The 27,764-nt window shown below is 35.2% G+C and overlaps 1 protein-coding gene across 1 annotated transcript; it reads left to right on the forward strand.

The window, feature by feature from the left end:
* Positions 1 to 1,594: 1,594 nt before the first annotated feature.
* LOC137926380 (acyl-CoA Delta(11) desaturase-like) lies at positions 1,595 to 26,129 on the forward strand. The gene is made up of 5 exons (XM_068769982.1): positions 1,595 to 1,681; positions 18,482 to 18,684; positions 23,112 to 23,286; positions 24,444 to 24,605; positions 25,482 to 26,129. The coding sequence occupies exons 2-5, from the start codon at positions 18,486 to 18,488 to the stop codon at positions 25,951 to 25,953; spliced, it is 1,008 nt and encodes a 335-aa protein (XP_068626083.1). The 5' UTR covers positions 1,595 to 1,681; positions 18,482 to 18,485; the 3' UTR covers positions 25,954 to 26,129.
* Positions 26,130 to 27,764: the final 1,635 nt, after the last annotated feature.

The raw sequence follows: 27,764 nt of genomic DNA on the forward strand, positions 1-27,764 counted from the left end.
CTAATTTCCAGAGGATAGGCAGTAGCGTACCACACTGACCGCCAACACGTCTGCCAACCATGGCGATTATGGTATATCTAATATGTAAAATTCTCGTGTCACGGTGTTCGAACTTGAACTCCTCTGAAACGGCTCGATCGATTTTTACCAAATTTTATATGCGTATTCAGTAGGTCTGAGAATCGGCTACTATCTATTTTCCATACCCCTAAGTGATAAGGGTTGTTCACCCTTAAATTTTTTTTTTAATTTTTTGACGATTTTTTTTGTTTTTATTTCTTTACGATACAGCAAACAAAAATACATACAACCCTAAAATTTTTACTCCTCTACGATAAACCCTTGTTTTTTATTTGTTAATTTATTTTTTATTTGCAAAACAAAGTTTGCGGGATCAGCTAGTCCCCTATAGATATATCTTGGGGTAATCTAATGCCTTGCAATGGAGAAAAAATTAATTATCTGTGACGATTTTAATATTAACGTAATGAACTTCCTCTTAACTAGTAGATAATTAAATTTATTTAATTAAAAAATTAATTAACGGAAAATTTAAATGACAAGAATCCTTGGCAGTGATGTCGCCTGATTGTTTTGATTTCAGGCTACATCTGATAAAGCGTATATATGTAAATCTGTATTAAACTTTAGTAAAGATGTGCTGTTGTGAAGTTCCTTCCTGCTTCTTCTCCACAACTACAACGCCTTGCGAAGCAGAGTAGAGTTGAAAATAAAATAGATTAAAAAATAAACAGATAAGTTGACAATCGATAAGACTTCTGTTAAAAGTTCTAAATTTGAATAAATTAAATTTATATTTATCTTTTTGAATAAAGGAATCTTAATATTTTTTTAAAAATTTTAAAGCAAAGCATGGCCGCCTTGCAGTGGGTGTCTATGACGTGCAAAATGAGTAGATATATATATATATAATATACAAAAAGAGAGACAGCCAATATCACGAGTATCTATTTTACTAATTCTAATGCATTGTTCTCGAAAAAAGTGGAACAAATAGATATACAGCTTGGATTTTTTCATCCTTTTATATGCGATGCACCATCTTAGCCTTTTTAAAATTGTTACGCCCTCCTATGTAACATATATTTTTTATATAAAAGCGAAAGTGTTAAACTCGCGTCAAGTCCACATTCGAATTGTCCACTTGTGGGAAGTGAGCCTTACATATCGCAGATAAATAAGCAAAAAATGTTGGAAACATCAGCAAGTATAGGTAATTTGAAAGATATTATCACAAAGCAAATATCTATTCACTGCAATAAATTTTTCCACAGCCGTTTCACTAATTAAAAATATATATAGAAATTAATTTTTTATACAATCGTTTATTATTTTTTTCACAACAAAATGTATTGAGACAGAAAGGCCACAACAGGATAAACCCGGCACCGAGGACAATGAGAGTTATGAAATCAATTGAAAAAAATTAATCGAGAAAACTTTGCGTCAATCGACGATGACGCCAGCTGAGTGGGGGTGGTGGGGGAGGGGGAGGGACGAAGACGAAAGTGGGGAGTAAAACCCTAGGGAAGTGCAAGCATAGTGTTTTTCACCCAGTCACATTGACACCGGTGGTGAACATACATATATATTTAAACCTACACGCGTGTTCGAACATTCCATTTTTGAATTTTAAGTGTTGATAAGCGATACCATAAATGTAAGTACAAATCTTAAGTTCCTTTTTTAAATTATAAATTGAAATTAAACTTTTTTTTACGATGCCATTTTAATATTATACACTTATCAAATTATATACTTTTACATTGAATGCGTATATATACTCGCTTGTGTTAATAAACTAATTATCTAAAAAATAATAATTAATTCCACAATAGTAAATCAAACAGATGAGCCCCTGATACTGATTTTAATTTTTTATGCTTTACTAGTACACCTATTCTCCGATTTACACGGTTCTTGTTTTACACGTTTTCGATTTTACACGGTTTTCCAAATAAGTTTATTTTTTGTTTTTATCGCACTCTACTAAATGCTACTGTGATTGAACACGTGTGCTGTGTACACATCTCACGGGGAATCCCGAGCTTATGTGCTGACTTGCTGCACACGCACACTGTGTCTGTATTTCTTCGCATAAAATTAAAGTTTTATCTACGGAAAATTGTATTTGAGTGAAAGTTTCACAGTTTCAGAAAGATTTAATTTTTCATATTCGTAAATTAAAAGTGAGTGCATAATTTATGTTATTATAAATAAAAAACAATAGTGTTTCCTTAATATATTAAATATTTTAACTCGTCAATGCATTATATTTTTATTTCTGTGCACAACTAAAAATATTGAAAAATATTACAAATATTAAATAGCAAAATTATGCATTTCCTGCAAGCTTTTCGATTTACACGGTTTTGACTTGAAAATTTTTAATTTTCGATTTACACGTTTCTCTCAGGAACGTATCTACCGTGTAAATCGGGGGTAGGTGTATTAGTAATTGGGATGAGTAAAATACAAACAATGATATTCTATGAAGAGGGAATAATATAGGTTTTTGTACATCAATAACTGACTCCTTTATCAATCCTTTAAAATTATTCATTGATTATTCGAATATATATATGTACATATAACGACACCCTTCAGCATAAAATTACGTGGTTTTAATCGCATTGTCATGTCGGAAAATCACTCTTAAAAAACGAGACATTTTTTATCACTTTTACAACATCCTTAACACAGTAAAACAAATAATTATTAAACTTTATCATTAGTAAAACACACCATAACAGAACATTTTTACAAAGTTTTGTTTAATGCACTTTTTAAATCTAATATATAAAATTCTCGTGTCACGGTGTTCGAACTTGAACTCCTCTGAAACGGCTTGACTGATTTTTACCAAATTTAATATGCGTATTCAGTAGGACTGAGAATCGGCTACTATCTATATATACGTTGTTCACACTTAAAATTTTTTTTTTTTTTTAACGAAATTTTTTGTTTTTATTTTTTTATGATACAGCATACAAGAATACATACAACCATAAATTTTCACCCCTCTACGATCAACCCTTATTTTTTATTTGTAAATTAAAATATCAATATTTTTTTTGCAAAACAACGTTTGCGGGATCAGCTAGTGTTATATAAGACAGTTAAGAGTCACATGAAAGTGTATCATCAGCCTATAGATCCTCACTGCAAGGCATAGACGGAATCTAAAGGTATCTATGGGGGATATACTATAATCGCCACGCTTGGCAAGCGGATTGGCGATCACAGTGTGGTATGATACGTAGCCGCCCATGCTTGGGCAACTTGTTTGTGCGTTGTTGCAATCCTATATAATTAATACACAAAGTTTGCATTATAATCCTATACAAAGTGTTCATTATATCTCAGAGAGTCGAGAGAGATATAATATATATAATTGTATACCAGGATTTGAACCCACGACCTATAATCGCAAGTCTCAATCCTTTACCGCCATATATCTATTTTCATACTAAAATACTTTTTTTAACATTGCATAAAATCATCGTTTGTTAATTGATTCAATTTTGAAATACACCTATCCATTGATTTACACGGTACTTGTTCTACGCGGTTTTCCAAATAAGTTTTTTTTTGTTTTAATAACCGATTTAATTACCATCTCTCGTAATGTAAATATTTCTGTTTCTAACTTCGAATCGGCACAAATAACTTCGAGCGATGAAAGTGAATTCGAACCTTCGATTCCGAAAAAAAGAATGAGAGTAATTTCTTTTTTGTTATTCTCTTTAATGTATTGTAATTAAATAAATAAAAAACAATGTTTCCGTAATATATTAAATCTTTTAACTTGTCAATGCATTTTTTTTATTTCTGTGTACACCTAAAAATATTGAAAAAAATTACAACTGTTAAATAGCAAAATCATGTATTTTCTGCAAGTTTTTCGATTTACACGGTTTTGACATGAAAATTTTTAATTTTCGATTTACACGTTTTTCACAGGAACGTATCTACCGTGTAAATCGGGGGATAGGTGTACAAAATCCTGGGACGATACGATTTGAAATTCTAAATGATTATGATGGAAAAACCTTGTAAAAATTTAATATATTTTTTTTGTAAGTGATATTAAACTTTAGAATGAATTGCTACAACTCCTGTGATACAGTTCGCAAAAGTGATCACAATATCTGAAACTTCCTCTATATTTATGACTCTTCTCATATCGACTCTCTTATTTTAAATATATAGTTCGATATCTAATATATAAAATTCTCGTGTCACGGTGTTCGAACTTGAACTCCTCTGAAACGGCTTGACCGATTTTTACCAAATTTTATATGCGTATTTAGTATGTCTGAGAATCGGCTACTATCTATTTTCCATACCCCTAAGTGATAAGGGTGGTCCACCACTAAATTTTATTTTTAATTTTTTAGACAATTTTTATGGTTTTTATTTTATTATGATACAGCATACAAAAGTACATACAACCCTAAATTTTCACCCCTCTACGATCAACCCTTATTTTTAATGTGTTAAATAAAAACTTTAGTTTTTGTTTGCAAAACAACGTTTGCGGGATCAGCTAGTAATCTTATATAATTCACACTTTGTGCATTAATTATATAGGATTGCTCAAAAAAGTTTCCAGAGGATGTACAGCAGCGTCCTCTGTGTAACATAACAAGTGGATATTATGGTGTAACCTCTCATAGATGTCTTTGGAGAAGACATAAGCTTTATATTGGATATTTATCAGCTCGAAGACTTCACCAGTAGAAATCTACTAATGGACACAGGCTTCCACCATATAACCTCAAAGTAGCAGCCTTCATTTAGCAAATTCAAATTCAAAATATCTTTATTCAAGGAGGCATTTACAAGCGCTATTGTATCGTCGATTATTTTAACATTATAAGCAGTAAGCTAGCAACGATTTGGAACTCTGGTCTGACAGCCAAAAAGAAACTCAACAGTTGTTTTTTTAAATGAAATTTACCAATTTTTCATGTTGTCAATTTATTTACAATGTTAATTTATACAAGTTACGTCCGCGACTTTGTCAGCGTGAAATTAAAAAAAAACATTTAGTTTCTTTCCGTCTTAGGAATGTTTCTAAAAATAAAAGTAGCGAAGTTACTTCTTATTACATAGGATACTTGCTAATGTAAGTCCCGTCTGAATCGGTCCAGCCATTTTAGGATTAGCCGACATAAACAGACAGACAAAATTAAAAAAAAATAATTTTAATATATTTACCATATATATACATACATATGCAAGTAGTAAAAAGCAGTTATTTTAATATGAATATAGAATAATATTAGTATATCAATGTCAAATCAAAGACATATATGTAACAGGTGGCGCTAAAGTAATGTCAAAATGTGAACTTGTCTTAATTTTTACAAATGGCGCCAAACGCCACTATATAGGTAGCGTTTCCCAACGTAGGGACCACGCCCCATGGGGGGCAATTGGATTGTTAAAGGGGCAATACGAATGTGGAGCCTCCACGAGTTTAACCCTTTCGCTTTATTATAAAAATTATATATGTTACATAGAGGGACGTAAGAATTATGGAAAGGCTAAGATCGTACATGAAACAAAAAAGTTACGCAAATATTAATAATTACTTGTCAACAAGTGAAGGCGTATATATTTATATTTACAACACAAATGTCAAAGCGCAGTGAAATTTGACATTTGTAAAAATAAAGGCGCGTTCACATTGTGACATTACTTTTGCACCAACATATATATCGTTACATTGAACGGAGCATCTTTGCAACTTTGTGATACCAGCCGATACCAGACTCGGTTTTTAATTAGCATTACAATTTTTATTCATACGCTTTGTTAGGTGTTGTAATGAACCTGCACCTAGTAATAAAGAATTAAATAAACTATTCATATATATATATATGTCGGGTGTATCCTGTCGTGGCCTTTCCGTCTCAATAAATTTTGTTATGAAAAAAAAATTAAACGATTGTATAAAAAATTAATTTCTATATATATTTTTAATTAGTGAAACGACTGTGGAAAAATTTATTGCAGTGAATAGATATTTGCTTTGTGATAATATCTTTCAAATTACCTATACTTACTTGATGTTTCCAACATTTTTTTTTTCTTATTTATCTGCGATGCGTGTGGCTCACTTCCCACAGGTGGGCAATTCGAAAGTGGACTTGACAAGAGTTTAACACTTTTGCTTTAATATAAAAAAATATATGTTACATAGGATCGCACATAAAGAAATTAAAAAATCCGGGCTGTATCTATTTGTTCCACTTTTTTCGAAAAAAATACATTAGAATTAGTAAAATAGATACTCGAGATAGTGGCTGTCTCTTTTATATTTATATATATATGTAAATTGATGATAGCATATATATCAAGATTAGTAAGCTATTAGTTCTATGAGATTTCTTCGAATGAAGGATACAATTGAACTGAGTTTTGGACAGTTTTTAACGCGATTTCTGTCTCTCCTCATCGATTAAGAAACCATAATGGAAACGAAAGAGAAAGGGAAGGGTATAAAACTGTATTATGCAAGAAAATACGCGAGGACGCAGAGAAATGAGAGAGCGGACCAGTTGGCCAAGGATGCTGCCTTAAAAAATCAAAAGACTTGGTTAGAGTCGCTCGAATAATGGAATAGGTGGTATGTGGAAGGAACAAAGGCTTCGATAAAGCTGGTATTTTTCCCGAGCGTCAAGCTTGCCTTTTGTGTACTCCACCAAGTGCAGCTGGACACGATACTGGTCCAGATGTTTACAGGGCACGGGGGATTCCCGTGTACCTTCATCTGTATAAGCTCAACGGAAGTTCCTCGTGCTTCCGTGATCCGGGGGTTAACCCGACCGTGAAACACCTGGTCCCACAATCGAAATACTCAGGAAGAAATTCGAAATCGAAACAGAGAGAAAGATACCAGTCGGCAACATCGCCTCTTTCATGTTGCAGTGAGCTAATCAAGGAGGTTATATTTAGGAATAATTAAGAAATAAATATCTAGTCAGAATATAAGTTAAATGAATATAATGTATCGGAACATACCTAAAATAAATCAGATGAAAAAAAGTCATATGTATATGACTTTTTTTGTAGTTGACCAAAGGAAAATTTTTAACTGCTATACTGTAGAAATTGTGAAGATAGTGAGACGAGAAATGAAAGTAAAAAAAAAATGATTAAAAAGTACACAAGAAAATGCGAAAGAAAATAAGATTTATGAAAGAGGAGAATTAAACAATAGAAGTAATTTAAAAAGAGAATAATTGAAAAATAAAGTCAATGTCCCTTCGAAGATAGGGGTGAGAGGTCCCCAATAACAGGAGCCATTAAAGCCTTATCGACATCTAGCGCTCGTTAGTGACCTACATTGCGTTCCCAAGCCGCAAACACATCAAACACACGACACAACTCTACTCAGGAAGAGAATCCATCTACCTACAAACATCAATATACATCGTGTAATAAAAATAATTCCGACGAAACTGTAAAAGACCCCGGACTAATAGCATCGACATAAATCAAGCAACGATAAAATAACAAATAAGTAAACGAACATAATGCGCAGAACTGATAGAAGCAAACTCCTTAAGGTTTTACAATGGATACCACGTACCCGCAAGCCCACAAATGGACAAACTTGTCAATTTGTGTCAATGGTGCATTTTATTGCACGACTACCACTGCATGTGCGGAAGTGGCTAAATATTGGTCCTTAAAGCAAACAGAGTATAAAAAGATAAATAGATTAAAAATGTAAATAGAAACAAAACTGTGATAGAAAATAATTATAGAATAAGTAACAATGTAAAATAAAAAAACAAATCGAAAAAATGTAAAAAGAAAAAGGGAAGAATGATAGACGAACAGAGCAAAAGGGTAAGAAAGTAGAAATGTAGCATGAAAGATAGAAAACGGACCGAAAGAGAATGTGAAGAATGAAAGAAGAGAGAGAAAATAAAAGATAATGTGAAAAAAATTAAATGCTAATAAAGTCCCTATCCCACCACAAATAGGGGTACGAGAGGCCCCCCCAATAGCGGGGGTCATAAAAAAAAATATTGGTCCTTTTCTTACTTAGGATGGACTTTTGCGAGGTAACGCCTGATTCCATTAAATAAAAACTTGTCAATGTAGTATACTCTTAACGCAGGCTGTTTTCAAGATTTATTATTATCACTTAACATATCAGTTACATGACAATTTGACTCATTAACAAGTCTATATATGACAGGAGTTTAGTTTTTTTTATTTTTAGATAAACGAGATGGACAATTAAAGTAACATTACTAAAGATTTTAAACAAACTGAACGTTTTTAAATGGTTTTATTTAGTTCGACCCGTACGGAATTTGTTTTGGTCAAAATTAGAAATTGAAATTTAAGCACCTTCCCGTTGTCAGATTGATCTGAAATATGGTACACACATTTAATTTAGATGACAATACAGTATAATAAAATCAATAACATTATAAATCTAAGATGGCCGCCGATACAAAATGGCGGATTACATATTTTTCCTTAACCCCCTCAATATGGGTATTAAATGAAAGGGCTACACTAGTAAAACACGATGATTATGACAAAATTTAAAATTCAAGATGGACGCCGTTCCAATATGGCGGACTAGGTACATATTTTTTTACAACCACCACAATATGGGTATCAAATAAAACCGTTTAAAAAACTGTTCAACTTAAAAGTTTTTTTACCGATTTTTATAATCAGTAAATAATTGGAATGTTTTCTGTAACCTTCACTGCTCCAGACTTTTGGCTGTTGAGTTTAAATAAACAAAAGATATTTATTTCTATACAAGTTCAGAGCTGATCACGCTTTGCCAACAAATCAAACGAAGACCGTCTTTGGTCAAAGTTAAAAAAGCTTTATGAGAAGTGAAATTAATGTATAAGTTAGTTCCTAACGTGCCACGTACTTAAAACAACTGATAATAAAAAAATAGTAAATAATAGTTTAATTTAACTTGAAACAGTTTAAAGTTCAAGTTAGGTAACAGTTTAAGAAGAGTCTAGAATAACTTAGTTAAGACTTGTGGAGCATAAGCAAATAAAATAATCGGAAATTTTTATCGTAAATGTAAAACAAAGACACGGACGCTAATGTCAATGGAATTTATCTTTTTTATTAAAATTAGAACAATTCGTATGCGGCAAACAATGCGAATCACACAACCGCCACCACCAAATCACTCAACACGTGTTTCACCCCTCCACGGGGCATCTTCAGGAGTTATGTTACACCGATTAGTGCCAAACAACAAAGAAATATAGATCGACCTGCGAATGATTAAGACACTTTATAGACCCTAATAGCAGATACAGCGAATTTATTTTTGTTCTTAAGAAATTTTATGTACATACATTAATAAATAAACAAAATAAAACAGCCTTTATTGCTTAAAATATCATTAATAAATGAGCAAATGTTCGATAGAATCCTTTCAGCTTGTCTTCCGAGAAATGACGTCACTAAAGTGCTACTATGCACACTCTTGTTGGAGTCCATCTCTTATTCTAATTTCTACCTCTTCTGCAGTTTCGACACCACTCTATTTACATCCTTGTTTATTTATTATTCTCCCGACATGTCTTACCCATCTAGACTTTTCTTTCTTTATGCCATGGTTGCACAGACTTAATAAGACTAGGGGCCACTCGGGCAAATCATGAACTGATGGCGGGCCGGTCGCCAGAAGTATAGGTAATTAAATTTTTTTGATTTTATTCTGGAATAGAATTCAATATTTTTCGAATGTACGAGAGTATTATTTTTGCTGTCGGCGGGCCGCGGTCTGTGCATCCATGCTTTATGCACATATATTGAGTTGAAGTAAATATATTGTTCGTGTTATGTAAGTCATTTTACAAATCACATTTCTCAAACAAAAGACGCATCGGGATTTCCGCATAATAAAATGTAAACATTTTTTATTTTGAGACAACTGCCTTTTTGCGTCTTATTCTTCACGTCTACGTGATTGTAAAGATAACACGCAATTAAATATTTCTTATAACAACTTTTTTAAAAAAACAAGCGAATAAAGAAAGATGGGCAAAGGGCATATCTGTCAATGCCGAACATAATTAAAAACAACATTTTGACCTAAGATTGAAATCGAAGTGGAACGATATTTATTTTATACAATGGGCTAATATCACAACAACACTCATTTGTATCTATTATCCAATTAAATACAGGGTGATCGGTAATTGGTTGGCCGGGGTCAATATGTATCACGTTTAATATTAATATACATGTGCGTGTTTTACACCGACAAGACTCAAAAAGCATTTGCAAGATTTATAGATGTGGCGAATACGGAAACCACACAGATACTGGCGCACAACCTGATGATGGCAATGTGGAGTAGGGATGAGGAAGTGGTCGCACGAAACGTAATTTTAAAAACTGAACATTGTTAGGGCATATTAAAATAGTTTAATCTAGCTTGAAATAGTTTAAAGTTCAAGTTAGGAAATAGTTTAAGAAGATTCTAGAATAACTTAGTAAAGACATGCGGAGCGTGACCAAAAAAATTCGGAAATATTAACTGTTAAAGTAAAACAAAGGCACAAACGCTGATGTCTTTTGAATACAGGTCCTAATAATTAGAACAATGTATGGTAAACCATTTTCAAAAATGTTCCTTTTTATAATTCTTATTATTATGTTATATATTAACCTTTTCGCTGTGAACAGCGCCTTTTGGCGCTCGACTAGACACTTATTCTTAGCGAACAGCGCCTTTTGGCGCTCGACTATAGACACTTATTCTTAGCGAACAGCGCCTTTTGGCGCTCGACTATAGACACTTATTCTTAGCGAACAGCGCCTTTTGGCGCTCGACTATAGACACTTATACTTAGCGAACAGCGCCTTTTGGCGCTCGACTATAGACACTTGTAATTAGCGAGCAGCGCCTTTTGGCGCTCGACTACAGACAATCTAAGCGAAGAGATGTGTGTGATATGTTGTTCCACACCTTGACTGTTCCCACTATGAAAGTATTATCAAAACAGTGCCTTTTGAAGGTATTTTAACTGTTATTAGAATGCAAGATCTATTAATTTGGGTCAGTAAAAAGGCTGCATGGGCAAATAGATAATTTAACAAACCGGTCCAAGGTTCGATTCCTAGGGATACATTCTTATATAATTCACACTGTGTAATAATTATATAGGATTACCAATTCATAAATAAGTAACAAAAGGACCTATATAGCTACTTCCGCACATGCAGTCGTAGTCGTGCAATAAAGTGCCAAATGTTGGCACTAATAGGTGTAACATTACTCCTGAAGATGCCGCGTGGGGAAAACACGTGTTGAGTGATTTAGCGGTGGTAGTTGTGTAATTCGCATTGTTTGCCGCATGCGCATTTATCAGCGGGCTGGAGGGCGGTGCACTTTATTGCACGACTACGACTGCATGTGCGGAAGTAGCTATATATTGGTCCTTTTCTTGCTTAGGATAGACTTCCGCCACACTGCCATCGCACATCACGCGTGGCTATTGTTATATATCTTCTATAGATATCTTTAGGATAGCACATGTTTTGCAGTTGGCGTAACAAATTACATACGTTTGTATTATTTCATATATTTATTCTATTATTACTGCTACAAAATTACTTAACATTTTCTAGTAAATTTACTCGATATATTAAATCTGCACTAATTGTGCGCAATGGTTAGAATATAAATTGCTATTTAAATTTTTTCTAGAATACACGATTAAATCAGAAAACATATTATCGATGCAATATGACGCAGGTATATTAGAATAATCGTTTTAAGCTAATAACTTTAACAATAATCGAGTGTTTTTTAAGATAATCATAGCCTCCGTTAACAAGTACTTATTTAAGTTATATGAAAATAATATTTTTTTTTTACTTAAAGGCTATATTAGTTATGGAATAGTATGTCATACAGTTTAAGTGTAACATTAATTTTAAAAAAAGTCGCTAAATATGAAAACCTACTTTAGATAATATTTAATAGTAATGGCAGTGGCGTAGCTAGGGGGTGGCGAGCGGGGCGGCTACACCAGGCATCACAAGTAGGGGGGGCACCAAAGTTGAAAAAATTTTTTGGAATTTTTTTTTAATGATGAATAATGAAATGTTAAAAGAAAAATGAAAACCATTATTTAAAGTAAATAACATAAAAAGAATATCAAATTTTACTATTTTTGTGCTAAAAAAATTGTTAAACAATATGAACATAAAAAAAATAAACGGTTAAAAATTATAATATACACAGTGTTTAAGCCTTTCATTCGCAAAACACAAAGTGTTTTTTTAAAAGGGCCCTAAATGACAAAATAATAAATTATTACATTATTGCAAGATTACAAAATGTGATTAATGACTTTGCAGGCCAAAAAGCGAAGAATGTTCGTTTTTAAATTTTCCCAATAAATTTTATTAAGATCTAATGTTATTTTAAATATATTTATTATTATTTTGAACCAAAAAAAAAGGTATTAACTACATTCTGTTCTGATTTTGAAATTAGAGTGTACTCTTTAGGGGGGGGAGGGCACCAAGCCCTAATCTGCCCCAGGCCCCAAATACCATAGCTACGCCACTGTGTAATGGTTATCTGCTGTGAAAACCACTTACGTAAAAATCGCGCGACCACAATTAAAATATAATTACCACTATTACGCAGCCAAGTTCCACGCACTGGCTGTTCGACGTCTTAAGATTGCGTAGTAATCAGGAACCCTGGCGTCCGATATGCCCTTGGCGCTGCAGTATCGGGGTTTTTTCATAATTATACGAAAAGCGTCATTACACTGTAGTCGCAGTACATTGTATATATAATTCGCACGATAAATCAACCACGAATCTTTGAAATAAAACATGTTTACAAGCCTTATAAAGCCCACAACTGGACCTAATTCTTCAGCAAGTAAGAAACGGACCAATATTTAGCCACTTCCGCACATGCAGTGGTAGTCGTGCAATAAAGTGCACCGCCGCCAGCCCGCTGATAAATGCGTATGCGGCAAACAATGCGAATTACACAACCACCAATGCTAAAACACTTAACATGTGTTTCACCCCTCCACGGGGCATCTTCAGGAGTTATGTTACACCGATTAGTGCCAAACACAGAGTGGTGGTGAGTAACTGTTCCTGTCCATCCAAGGAGGTACAATAAAAGGTCCAAAACGGGGGTCGTTTAAAAAATAAAGGCGCTAGCTGCCATTTATTCTGCGAGCTATATGACCGCCACTTCGACCTCTACAATGCGATTACATTGTTCTTTCTATACATAAACTGATAAGTTTTCCAATTACAATTCTTTACTGATTATTCAGTAATTATATCTATCTATCTATATGTGTGTATATATATATATATCTCACACTCTCACTCTCTCTATATATATATATTATGTTTGTGTGTGTGTGTGTGTGTGTGAGTGTGTGTATATATAAGCAATCATCCAATGCATCAATCCAATCTGATTATTAAAACTAAATATCATTGGATGACGAATAATCGGAGACTTAGTAAAAATCTATATCTGATTATTAATATCTCAAACAATTTATACAGAATGATTATTTATAGGTTTAAAAGTGTTAATGTACAGCTCATTTGTTCATCCTGTATATAGGTGTTCACTTTGAAACGTTTCACAATATTCCCATCGACTATAGGCAAAGCGTTTGTCCTACGTATCACTTTATTTTAAGTTCTGACGAGGTTTACGATGCCATATTGTCTAAATATCTATCCAATCTTAACTTTAAGACTTCCAAGTTATAATCTAACCTCTTAATGCAAGTTGAAGGTCAAATACAGTTTAACAGTAATTAGAATGCAGTTATTAACATGGGTCAGTACAAAGGCTGCAGGGATAGACAGTAAACAATAATTAATTTTAATACGCAGCAATCGCAAGCCAGTCCAAGGTTCGATTCCGAAGGATACGTTCATATATAACTCACACTATGTAATTATAAACAAGTTTCCAGAGTGTGAGTAGTGTTCTCTGCGTATCATAACACCACACTGTCGACAATCCCGCCCACCGATGTGACGCTTGTTATATAGGCTTACCATACGTCCCGGTTTGACCGGGATAGTCCCGGTTTGAGATCCCCGTCCCGGCCGGTCTGCATTAGCGTCCCGGTCAAACTTGAACATCACCGACACCTATACCAATCGTTCCCCCGTGCCACCCGCGCCAAAATTCTAATGAATAGTGCTAATTGCTCCGAGAAAAGGTCCAGCTATTCACCCATTTTCACAAGCAGCATATTGAGGTGCCAAATTTAAAAAAAAATTGTGGAGTTTGCTGTGTCTACCCGGTACTTCAGCGCCAGTGGAAAGAATTTTTCCACAGATAGTAAAAATGTGGTCTGACGATCGGGGGAGGATGGAATAATGCGTTGTGGAAGCCTTGCTTACGTGCAAACTCAACTTAAACATGTCATGCAGTGAATTTTATGACAAAATAGAGCACGACAAAACGATTCTGAAGAAAGTGCACTATAGTGAAAAATATAAAGCAAGCGTGGGTGAATAATAAAACCGGGAAAATTTTTAGTGTTGTTTTTGTTAATTCATAATAATTTTGATTGCATTTCAAATATGAAAAACACAAATTAAGCGAAAAGCAAAATGAAAATGAGCCTCTTTCTCTTCTGCGTCCCGGTTTGGCTCTTCGTAATTATGGTAAGCCTATTGTTATACAGTATATATCGCCACCCCGCAGGTTTATAATACACCTATTTTATCCCCCGATTTACACGGTACTTGTTTTACACGTTTTCGCTTTTACACGGTTTTCCAAATAAGTTTTTATTTGTTTTTATCGCACTCCACTAAATGTTACTGTGATTGAACACGTGTACTGTGTACACATCTCACGGGGAATCCCGAGCTTATGTGCTGACTTGCTGCACACGCACACCGTGTCTGTATATCTTCGCATAAAATTAAAGTTTTATCTACAGAAAATTGTATTCGAGTGAAAGTTTCATAGTTTCAGAAAGATTAATTTTCCATATTCGTAAATTACAAGTGAGTGCATAATTTAGATTATTATAAATAAAAAAAGTGTTTTCGTAATATATTAAACATTTTAACCTGTCAATGCATATTATTTATATTTCTGTGTACACCTAAAAATATTGAAAAAAATCACAACTGTTGAATAGCAAAATTATGCATATTCTGCAAGCTTTTCGATTTAGACGGTTTTGAGTTGAAAATTTTTAATTTTCGATTTACACGTTTTTCTCAGGAACGTATCTACCGTGTAAATCGGGGGATAGGTGTATTTGCAATCTACGACTTCCAATATCTTGTCAATTTTTCTGGATAAAAATGACAGAGATAGGCAAAGTTATCTTTTTTTTTCTGTAAATAAACAAGGTAAAGTACAAACTGGAATGAAAAGATTTTACGTTATAAGTAAATATTTAGTTATATTCGGCATGATAAGAATCGATACAATTATATTGTTATAAATATTTTGAATGCTTTATGTAGCTAAAATTTATGAAACATAACCAATATTTAATTTTTCATCTCTCATAAGAGCATTTTCGGATTTATCATTTTATTTGGTGGGGTGACCATATATATCCCATAGATATCTTCAGGGTAAGGTTCCATACAGTGGTCTGAAATGACGATCTGTTTCTACGCACTGCCATTATATATATATATATATATATGTATATATACATGTATGTATATATACATGTATGTATATATACATGTATGTATGTATATATATATATATATATATATATATATTTGTGTGTGTGTATATATATATATTGTGTCTATTCGATCATTGATACTGGACATGAATGAATAAATAGTTTTTATCAATATTCAAAAGAGTATATATACATAAAAATAACAATTTACACAATCTTTGCAAAAATAAAGATAGACATGTTTAAAATAAACGACCATGTCGTTTGTGTAAATTCAAAAATACAAGTACGTGTAATGACACAATTGTCTTGTAATAATTTAAAAAAGTTTATTGAACAAAAACTCGTAAGGAAAATTACAAGTGACAATAAATTTTGTGAAACGATCGCAACGGGTGCCGTATCAAGGTCATTTGCGAAAGTGATCACAAAATTTAACCACTATACCTTTTCTTAGTGGCGACCGCCCGCTAGCTAACCGCAAACAACGTGGGCGAACCGAGGTTGGATCCGGATCCATCCTTGGCTCGCCTGTGGTCCACGCTGCCGTCCCAAGTCACACACAACATCAACACCACACAGCTCTTCTCGGGTAGAGCGCTTTACTATGAATGTCATACAACTGGAACGCGTCTGTTTCATTTTTAAGTTCAAGGACCCTTTAGTTCCGATGAAGCTGTAAAAGCCTCTGGGCTGATAGCATCAACATTAACCAAAGCATATCTTCAAGCAAAACAATAGAACAATTTGAGGAAGACAGTTTTAACATTATCCTACAACTGCAATGCGTCTGTCCAGCTTCTGTTTTATTTTTAAGTTCACAAACCCTTCCGCTTCGAAGAGGCTGTAAAAGCCCTGGGGCTGACAGTATCAACCTCAACTGAAGCCAAGCACAAAATATAGGTTCTCTGTGGACTTTTCTCAGATGAGGACGCGGGTGGAACTCGCTTCGCTTTAAGTTGAATGCCTTTATTTGTGAGTTCAATCTGATTTAACCACTTCGGTACGGCGCTTGTCGGCCACAAAATCATACACATAGCCTAGCATTGACAATAATCGCCAACAAAGAATTTTTAATCTCTGCAATTACAGTTGATTATAATGACATTAAGTGAACGTAATGCGTATCTGTATCCGCTTGTAATGTAAAACACTCGCGTCACAAGTGTGTTAACTCATTTATTGCGAACAGCGCCTTTTGGCGCTCGACTATACACTTATTCTTAGTGAACAGCGCCTTTTTGCGCTTGACTATAGACACTTATTCTTAGCGAACAGCGCCTTTTGGCGTTCGACCATAGACACTTTCTTAGCGAACAGCGCCTTTTGGCGTTCGACTATAGACATTTTCCGTGAACAGCGCCTTTTGGCGCTCGACTATAGACATTTTTGGCGAACAGCGCCTTTTGGCGATCGACTATAGACACTTTCTTAGCGAACAGCGCCTTTTGGCGCTCGACTATAGACACTTTCAGCGGACAGCGCCTTTTGGCGCTCAACTATACACTTATTCTTAGCGAACAGCACTTTATGGCGTACATTTGTTTTACGTTATCGTGTTAGTAATTATATGATCATGGTCATTAACATGTTGATCACCGACGCGATAGCTGCGTGCGTTCGTACAGACAATCTACTATCGCGCCGGCTGCTGAGAGATTTGCTCATTTTAGGCACTACGCAGCGAAAGGGTTAAAGAGCAAGACGCGCTAGTGTCGAAGTTGATAAACGCCTATCAAATTGGAAACATGAATAATCTGGAGTTTATAATAATATATATAAATGTATGTTAACAAGATGTAACGGAAGAAAAGAGACAGAAGATAAACATTTCATTTACGAGCAAGTTTTAAAATGTTTGATGTAAAAAAAAATATTGCACATCGACCCGTGGAAAAACACAATTGCATATATGTGTATAGTAATGTATGTATTTGTATGTATGTACACCTTAAACTGCCCTATCCGTGTCTCTCATCTCCATCCAAAGGTAGAGATCGCTCCCAGCGATAAGACCGCCTCTTGTACCTCTGTATTCATTGTTCCTTTTTTTAGTTATTTCCTATGGTGTACAATAAAATTTAAATAAATAAATGAGAAAAAGATTGGTAAAGAAATTGTGAAGCCATATCATCTCATTCTATCGCTGGATGTAAGACCCCTCCATAGATTTCCAACAAAATCTGTTTTTCTTTATTAACCATGTGTTATGTCCATCCCATTTTCTCTTTGAAATCCAGCAAGTCTTTCTTAGATATAAAAAATAAAATTACTTTATTAAACTTTGGAACTTGTAACTCTTGTTAATCGTAGACTTAATATCTTTTAAACCTATTTTATTTTTGACTTTGAGTAGAAGCAAGGAAACAAAACATATTTTAATAAACTTTAACACAGGTTCATACATATACACTTCATCAGATATGGCCTTAATGAAATAAAAATGATCAGGCGACATCGCTGCCAAGGGCTCTTGTCATATAAATATTTGTTTATTGAATAGTATGCCTTTTCCGTCAATTTTTTTTTTATATGCATTTTGAATTCTGATAACGATAGTCCAATTATATTTTGCGGCATTTTATGAACAAAAATATATTTAAAACTTAATTTCAGATATGAAGTTTATTCATAATTTTTTCTGTTGTTTTTGTATTAAAATCCTAGATTAAAGACTCCAGACAATCCGCTTGCGTGAAATATTTTGTTAGATATTGAGCGTTGAGAACAAGTTATGAAGCTGACACAAAAATCTTTTTCAGCACCATGGCCCCGGACATCTCCTCCATGGAGACCGTGGTTCAGGAGCCGGAGCAGTTCGAGAAGCTCGTTGCACCACAGGCAGCGCCACGAAAGTACAAGATCGTCTATAAAAATCTCATCACCTTCGGCTACGGGCACGCGGCGACGATATACGGATTTTACCTACTTTGCACCACTGCCACGTGGTCCACAGTTATCTTCAGTGAGTATACATATCTGGTGATATAGTCAAGATCGAGGGAAATCGCTGGATGCGAGCTGGGCAAAACCATCATCGTGGCGATCTTTGGGGGAATCCGATGACCTGCAGTGGGCAACTATCGCCTGACATAATCATGATCTGGTGATATCTTTATAAACACTCCACTTAAAGATACCTTTGACACCAGATCATTTATCGTGAAGTAACCTGTATGCATGAAAATGTAAAATAAAAGGTATGATAAAGTAAAAACAATGTGATAACCAAAAGCTGTGATAGTAAGGAACGAGGCGAAGCAAGTGAGGCGATGAATGAATGTTAAAAAGTAAGTAAAAGAAAGATAGAAATTCTAGAATGTAAGTAGAAGAAAGATAGACCATGTGAAGTATGACAGAAGAGCATGGAAATAAAAAAACAAAAAGAAAGTGAATCATTAAAAGATAAAAACGTCCCTTTCCCATACATAAGATAGGGGAACGAATAAAAAAAACTTGTATACATGGTGTTAGGTTATACGTGTAAAAACTTTAAAGGTGTGAATGTCATCTCATTTGTTAACACGCCTATTTCTGCTTCTACTCTGTGTTTGGCACTAATCGGTGTAACATTACTCCTTAGGATGCCTCGTGTTACGGTGAAACACGTGTCGAGTGATTTAACGGTGGTAGTTGTGTAATTCACATTGTTTGCCGCATGCGCACCTATTTCTAAATATCCTAACATAAATAAGGTTAATCAGATTAGATATACAACGAGTTTTACTGTAAAGAAAATTATTATTAGAAATAAACAATTGAAATAAAATGTAAATACGAGAGAACTGTGATACTGTTATAATCTGTGATCTAGGAATGAGAACGACGAAAGGAAGGCGATGTGTGAAAGAAGATATGAAAGAGAAGGAGGAAAAAAGAAATTGTGAAGGACGGAAGAAAAAGGAAGAAATGAAGAAAGTTGAACGGAGGATGTTGAATAAAATTAAAATATTGAAAAAAAAAATTGCTTCATAATGTAAAAGTCCCTGCTTCAAACACGGTAGAAGGAACGACAAATCCCTAAAAATGAGGGCAATGAAACAAATTTAAAGCATTATGTATAAAGTAATCAATCTAATATGTTACATTGATTTATTTTTTCCATTGCAATGCGACATGCCAATAAATTCTTTCAGTACAAATTCCGCTGGAACAGATAGTAAACAATAATCGATTTAAAAAAAATTATTCTTTTTTTAAACACGAATTATTTATGGTTCCATGTGAAACATTACTCAAAGAGTTTTTATATGAAATATAAAAAAAAGATTATATATTTATTTTTCACACGCTAACATTGAAATCGGCAAAAAAATTGACAGAGAAACATAAATAAAGGGTGAAACAAAAAAATTGTACAACAATAAATTTAAATAATTACCTTGCATGAGTGACGGTACAATAAGTCAGAAGTCCTTGTGATTATGTTAATAAGATAAAGTATTAAAAAAAGGGTTCACTTGACGGTGGGTACTTAATTTTGTCGTCACCTTAAAAAAAATTGAACATTGACAAATTGATTTTTTTTTTACTTTTTTAAATATAAAAACAATGTCGTGAGTAACATTAAGTATAGAAGCCTATAATCATAAAAAAAATAATTAACAGCCAAAAGGTTCTTCGAGTGGAAACCTTGAGCCGGTTGAAGTGGCGTGGATAAGCCTTCCACTAGGTGGGCAGACAATGTATTCTTGATCGCGAGGAGTCATTGGATGCAGCGCGATCATCGTGGTGATCTATGAGGAGTGCCTATGTCTTGTCCAATGGGCGTCTATAGGCAGACGTGAAAGAAGATATAGAAGAGAAGGGGGAAGAAGAGATTGTGAAGGAAGAAATTAAGATAGTTGAACGGAGGATTTTTAATAAAATTAAAATAATGAAAAAAAAAAAGCATAATAATGTAAAAGACCCATCTCTAAACACGATAGAAAGAACGAGTGGTCCCCAAAAACGAGGGCAATGAAACAAATTTAAAGCATTCTGTATATAGTAATCAATCTCATAAGTTACATTAATTTATTTGTGTTATTATGAACTAAACATTAGGCTTCATATCCCTAGGTGCTATAAGACAAGGGTCTATTACCAATGTGTGTTATCGGTGATGATAAACGTGATTGTAACGTAGTCTCTCACTTCTGGCATCATTGTCAAGCAAGACTATACATAATGAGCTATGGAGATGGCTATACCCCGTGTATAGCATCACTGCGATATCGAATCGAAAATGAGAGATAATGATAAACAAAGTAATCGATATAGTCCAGAGGGTTGGTAAATTGAAATGGCTTAACAATGGCATCACCGTCTACCCAATGGGAAACAAGGGGTGTGGCCTCATATATCTGAGGTATAACAAAAAATTTATATAGGTGATATGTGAAAATAAGCCGTTACTCGAATAAGGATAAGATAAATTGTTAATTAGAATAATGAAAATTTAGAACTAATACACAAGAGTCCTGAGATATAAATAAAAATTGAAACTTTACTGTGACCTAAAGATTGTGGCAAAGGAAAATAGGCGAGGTGAAAATGTAAAAGATTGAATAAGAAGAGTAATAGAGATCCTAAATAACGGAAGAGGAGAGTGACAAGATATGAGATAGGAAGATCATAAAGCAACTGCAACCACTTCACCCGCGACACTCTGCACAGGACATTGTGTCATTCACAATAGGATAAAACAATACCCACCACACCAGACGAACCGAGGTCGGATCCGGATACATCCTTAGCTCACCTGTGATCCACGCTGCCGTCCCAAGTCACACACAACATCAACACTACACAGCTCTACTCGGGTAGAGCGGATTACTACGTGCGAACATCATCGTACAGCTGCAATACGTCTATCCAGCTTCTGTTCTATTTTTAAGTTCACGGACCCTTCCGCTCCATGAACTCAGTTCCGAAGAAGTTGTAAAAGCCCCGGGCTGACAGCATCAACTTCAACCGAAACCAAGCACCAAGCAAGAAGAAGACACAAATTGAAAATAAAATGTTTAAAATAAAAAGTCCGCGATCTCAATATGATACGTACCACCAGAGGCGACAAAAATGAGGCCATGAAAAGGTTAAACTGGCAAAAGGTTTCCGCTGGAGCCTTATAGTTCTGGAGTCCAGATAACGGACTAGCAAACGCAGGATACAATATCAGACAGTGAACAATAAGACATATTTTTTACCTTAATAATAACCATATCATAAAAAAATGCAATAACCATAAAAAAATGTCAGAATCTAGTCGAGCTATACTTAAGCGATGCACAAAGCAACACATTTATCGCAGATGTGAATCTAGGTATAAAATGCAAGTGCATTTCATACCTAGATTGACATCTGCGAGAAAATATCTTTGTTTTTCCCATTCAAGATCCGTATAGCTTATCTACTAATTAACCTCAATTGTCTACAATGTAACAATAATGCAATTATACCTTGTGTTCTGCTACTGCTTGCAGTTTTACAAACAATGGACTCGCTTAAGTTCATTTATTTAAAATTACTTAAATGATGCATTAACTATCGTCAGCAGAACAGACATGATCGACGGCATCGACAACGCGGAAATTTTTCGTGTTCCGCAGTGTCGAGGTGGTCGCGGTCTTGGTCCAGCTCTTGTGCTTCTGTGAACTGAGCGTGGACCAGACCGTGGTCCACCTTGTAGCTCACTGTCCCGTGTTCGTAGGACTTCGGTACGATTTTGAAAGCAAGTTGAGTAAAAAAATAAGCAAGGACACCATCGCCTCATTAATAGAAGAAAAACCCAACATGCCAGTGTTCCTTGAATATTGCAAAAAATGAACAAAACATGGAATCAATGTAAACAAAACTAATACAGGTAGAAGCTAAAAACTAATCTGTTATAAAATGTAAAATAACCAAATTAGAAAATGTAAAATAAAAGATACGATAAAGTAAAAATAATGAGATAACCGAAGCTATGATAGTACGGAACGAGGCGATGTAAGTAAGTAAAAGAAAGATAGAAATTGTAGAATGTAAGTAGAAGAAAGATAGATGCAAAGTATAACAGGAGAGCATGGAAATAAAAAACGAAAAGAAAGTGAATCATTAAAAGATAAAAACGCCCCTGTCCCATAAATAAGCGAGTCCAATAGCGGGTGCCATTAGAAATAAACAAACATTGTCTCGTACAGATCGGTGGTTAATTTTGATTAGCTTTACCTGTATTGATGTTACCTCGAAACAATTATGTTTAATTGCCTTTCGCAACAAACATAACAGCCTCTATTCAAAACATGTCAATTACGGTGGCATAATATCAAACAGAAATCAGAAATGAATCCGTGTTTACGTTTCAAAATTTGTATCCAAAAGACAAAAGATAACGATGTATATCTTTCAATCCAATTTTCACATTTCCAGGTTACATACTGCTGGCACTCGCAGCAATAGGTATCACAGCTGGAGCTCACCGCCTCTGGACGCACAGGGCGTATAAAGCCAAGATGCCGCTACAGATTATCCTCATGGTCATGAACACGCTCGCCTTTCAGAACACCGCTACCGATTGGGTGCGTGATCACAGACTACATCACAGGTATGAATCCTAAATCCTATTTAGATCTCTCAGAACTGTGTTTTACCTTCCTCGTGAACGCGGCTTTATAATTTACGAGTAATAAACATGAGTCAGCATTATTAAAAAGCAAATGTTAAAATAGGTTAATATCATGACACAAAAAGCTTCCATTTTCGTGATTAATTCTACACATATGGTTAGAAACAAAGAGGAGAGAAGTCTGGACAGTAAGGATAAACGCCAATGCTTGGCAAAGAGTTCGCATTAGTTCGGTCGTAGCCAGTTACATGAGTCGACAGTCTTGCAATGTACCCTCTCCCTACAATGCGATGGATCTGGCAAGCAGACGGTAAATCCTTAGAATTTTGAGAAACTACGTCCTTTCATTGTACAACAACAAGAAGAAATCATAATATGGATAAAATAAGTACAGTACCGGCAATAAATATTGCATATCGAACTTTGGAAAGAGACAATCGGCTAATTTCGGCTTCGTAGAGCGTTACCTCTTTCACAAGAAATACAAACAGTCAGGTACCTAAAATGAAACATTGTAATAAAATAATAATAATTCTAATTCTTAGTTACTACCATTTCACGATCTGAGCTTTTAACAATAGGTATAACGGTGTTTACTACGTACAGATGTAATTAAATACGTAAACATAATATGAACATGTTTTTAATTTAATTTTCTCCAAACTAAAGCCACCGCTTAGAGAAAAATTGGTGCATTTTATACAAAGAATAAAAATAATTATCTAAAGAAGCAAATGATTCTTGTTGTAACAGCTCCTAATAGATACCGGACTGTTTGTATTTCGTGCGACAGAGATAACGCTCTACAAATGATCGATGTGTAATATTTCCCGCCAAGTACTGTAAACGTCGGCAATTTTGGGAAAAGATGGACATCGGTATTGGTATAATCGAATTCAAAATATTTTTTACAATCATCTAAGTGTTGTGCTACATAGATTGCAGAATTTGACCGAAGCTCAAAAACATTGAAATCTGTCGGCGCTACCCAAAATTCTATATGAGTATGAATTGACATTGTCATAGAAGGAAGCGAAAGGGAGTTAGGAAAATAGAGTAGAAGAAAAGGGAAACAAACAGACATAGAGACAGGTTATAGACCGAAGAGGAAAAAGATAAAACGTTATCTATTGCAGGTATAGCGACACCGACGCGGATCCCCATAACGCGACACGCGGCTTTTTCTACTCCCACGTCGGCTGGCTCCTGGTGAGGAAGCACGAGGAAGTAAAGAGGAGAGGCAAGTTCATCGACATGAGCGACATCTACGCAAATCCCGTGTTACGGTTTCAGAGAAAGTAATTATTTGTTACATATTTTTGCTCCTTAAGATTTTTAACCACTACAACCGTAAGACATGATAGATTTCTAATATATAAGGATAGTTTGTAATTAGCATACATCCAGAATATTCCGACGAATATCTTGTCCAGTCCGATCTACCCGCTTTCTGTATTGAGGCAAGTTTTCTAACAATAGATACATATAGGTTCGGGTTTTCTTAACAAGATCGAATTAGCAATAATGATATCAAGATGAAGTAGCAAAGCATTCTATCTGTCTATGGTAGTACACGCTCATGTAAAAGATATCTATTCACTCTTATCTTGAAGATTCCCAAGTTATAGTTATCTGGAAAAAACTACGTCGGAATATTGTTCTGTTCCTTGGCCGTTCCCACTATAGAAGTGTTTGCAAAACGCCTAGCGCGAGTTGAATGGATTACAATCCTGTATGGATGTGAGCTTCAAGGCTCTGGAGTGACTGACTACAGACGGGCAAACGTAACAAAGTATGTTCAGGTAGACGACCAGGTTACGGTGGTAGGAAGACGCTGGATCCAAGCCACTTGCCACCGGTTCTATAAGAAATCTATTGGAGAGTTTTAGATGCATCTATTGACGTTTTACGGCTGAAATGATGAACATTGTATCACTTGTAAATATAGTCAGAACATCAACCATTTTTGTCACTCAATAGAAAGATTATCAATAAAGACTGGACAAAAGCTTTCATTAAAACATTTGTGAACAAATAGAGGACAGCTTGTCAGATTTCAATCCCAAATTTTTTAACAAATGGCCGAAAGAAATTTGACTTTATTTCTTGCTAAGATCATAAAAAAGATCTTGTTATCAGACATCGTCTTAACTCATGTTTATCAACTGTTTCAGGTACGCCATTCCCTTCATCGGTACAGTATGTTTCGTCCTTCCAACTGTCATTCCCATGTACTTCTTCGGCGAGACCTTCAACACCGCGTGGAACATTGCCGTCATGCGCTACGTCTTCAACCTCCACTTGTCTTTCTTCGTGAACAGCGCCGCCCACTTGTGGGGAAACAAACCTTACGACAGGAACATAAAACCCGCTCAATGCTTACCCATATCGTTCATTTCTTTCGGTGAGGGTTTCCACAACTACCACCACGTGTTCCCGTGGGACTACCGTACGGCGGAACTGGGGAATAACTGGTTGAATGCCACCACGCTTTTCATCAACTTCTTCGCGAAGATCGGTTGGGCTTATGATCTGAAAACCGCTTCAGACGACATGATCAAGTCTCGAGCCGAGAGAACTGGAGACGGGACTAATATGTGGGGTTTTGGGGAGAAGAGAGATGCACCATGTGATAGGTCCGAATGAAGACTATGCTTCCTACACGAGGCTATATTTTCCATGCAATTACAACTCTGATATCATCACAGATTATATTTTTTGTTCCAAAATATAACATATAAGGCCAATAAGACTTTCAATAGACTTGTCATCTTTATCATGCCATCCCACATTTCCAATAAGACCGGCTGCATCTAGCCTTCTACCAACAAGGACATCTACATCCAATTTCTTATACAAGAAATACGTAAATTAAAAACACACCTGGAATATGGAGAATGAAATTAAATATGTATTCTGTTAATAAATATTATATTAGGTTTAATATAAACAAATATGTATGTTTGTGTATATGAAATAAGTAGGTAAATGTAGGTTAACATTTTTATTAAAATTATTTGAAATTTAATTGTTTTAATGCAGTCATGCCCGAAGAAACAATCACAGGTACAGTACTCAGCGATAAATTTGCACAGCATATTGCACATCGACTTTTGGAAAGAGACAATCTGCTAATTTCTGCTTCGTAGAGCACTATCTCTGTTCCACATTACCTATGTGACGTTTTGTCAGTCGTTGTTTCGTGCGACGGAGATAAAGCTCCTTGGGAAAACCAGCGTAGGGATGACCCTGGGTTTCCCAAGGAGTTCATTAGTTAAAAAGAGGTTTATTTAGGTTTTTGGTTCAGCGCCATGACCACACGTATCTCAATTCTGCAAATGACACTATTTTAAGGTCCTCTTAAATTTATTTTAAGATTCTGTACATGTTTCTGCGTGATCGGCTTGACCCTTTCTAACTCTGATTTATCTTAACGCCAGTAAGAGAATGTCTCGTCATATTTAATGGAATCAGCCGTTACCTTGCGGAAGTCCATCCTAAGTACGAAAAGGACCAATATTTAGCCACTTCCCGCCAGCCCGCTGACAAATGCGCATGCGGCAAACAATGCGAACTACACAACTGCAACCGTCAAATCACTCAAGAGTCTCTCAAGACTCTGTGTTTGGCACTAATCGGTGTAACATAACACCTGAAGATGCCCCGTGGAGGGGTAAACACGTGCTGAGTGATTTGGCGGTGGCGGTTGTGTAATTCGCATTGTTTGCCGGTGCACTTTGTTGCACGACTACCACTGCATGTGCGGAAGTGGCTAAATAATGTTTCGTCATGCCATAGACGTCTTTGCAAGGCATACGCTTCCCCCAGAGATATTTAAACGGAGATATACCATAAACACCACTCTTGTCTGACGGATTAGTGATCTCAGTATGGTATTATGGTATGTTAAGGACGCTGTTGCCCATCATTTGGAATATTTTTTGTGAGCAGTTAAAGTTCAGCATAAAGTGTGAATTATGAGATTATACACCGGGAATCAAACAATCTAACAACAGTACCCGGCGATAAATATTGCACATCAACCACTGGAAAGAGACAATCGGCTAATTTCGTAGAGCGTTATCTCTGTCGCACGGAATACAACTGACAAAACATCACATACATAGTGTAGGACAGAGATAGCGCTCTACGAAGCTGAAATTAGCCGATTGTCTCTTTCCAAAGGCCGATGTGAAATTTTTGTCGCCGGGTACTGTAACTTATATCTAGTGCGGTCCATTTTTTTAAACGGTTTTATTTAGTTCGACCCGTACGGAATTTATTTGGATCAAAATTAGAAATCTAAGATGGCCGCCGATACAAAATGGCAGATTACGTATTTTTCAATATGGGTATCAAATGATAGGGCTACACTAGTAAAACACGATGATTAGGCCAAAATTTAAAATTCAAGATGGACGCCGTTCCAATATGGCGGACTAGGTACATATTTTTCC

This window comes from Battus philenor, unplaced genomic scaffold (assembly GCF_028537555.1).
Source record: "Battus philenor isolate CCGP_79_NKW_IND1 unplaced genomic scaffold, ilBatPhil1.0.hap1 SCAF_29, whole genome shotgun sequence".
NCBI classification, from domain to species: domain Eukaryota; kingdom Metazoa; phylum Arthropoda; class Insecta; order Lepidoptera; family Papilionidae; genus Battus; species Battus philenor.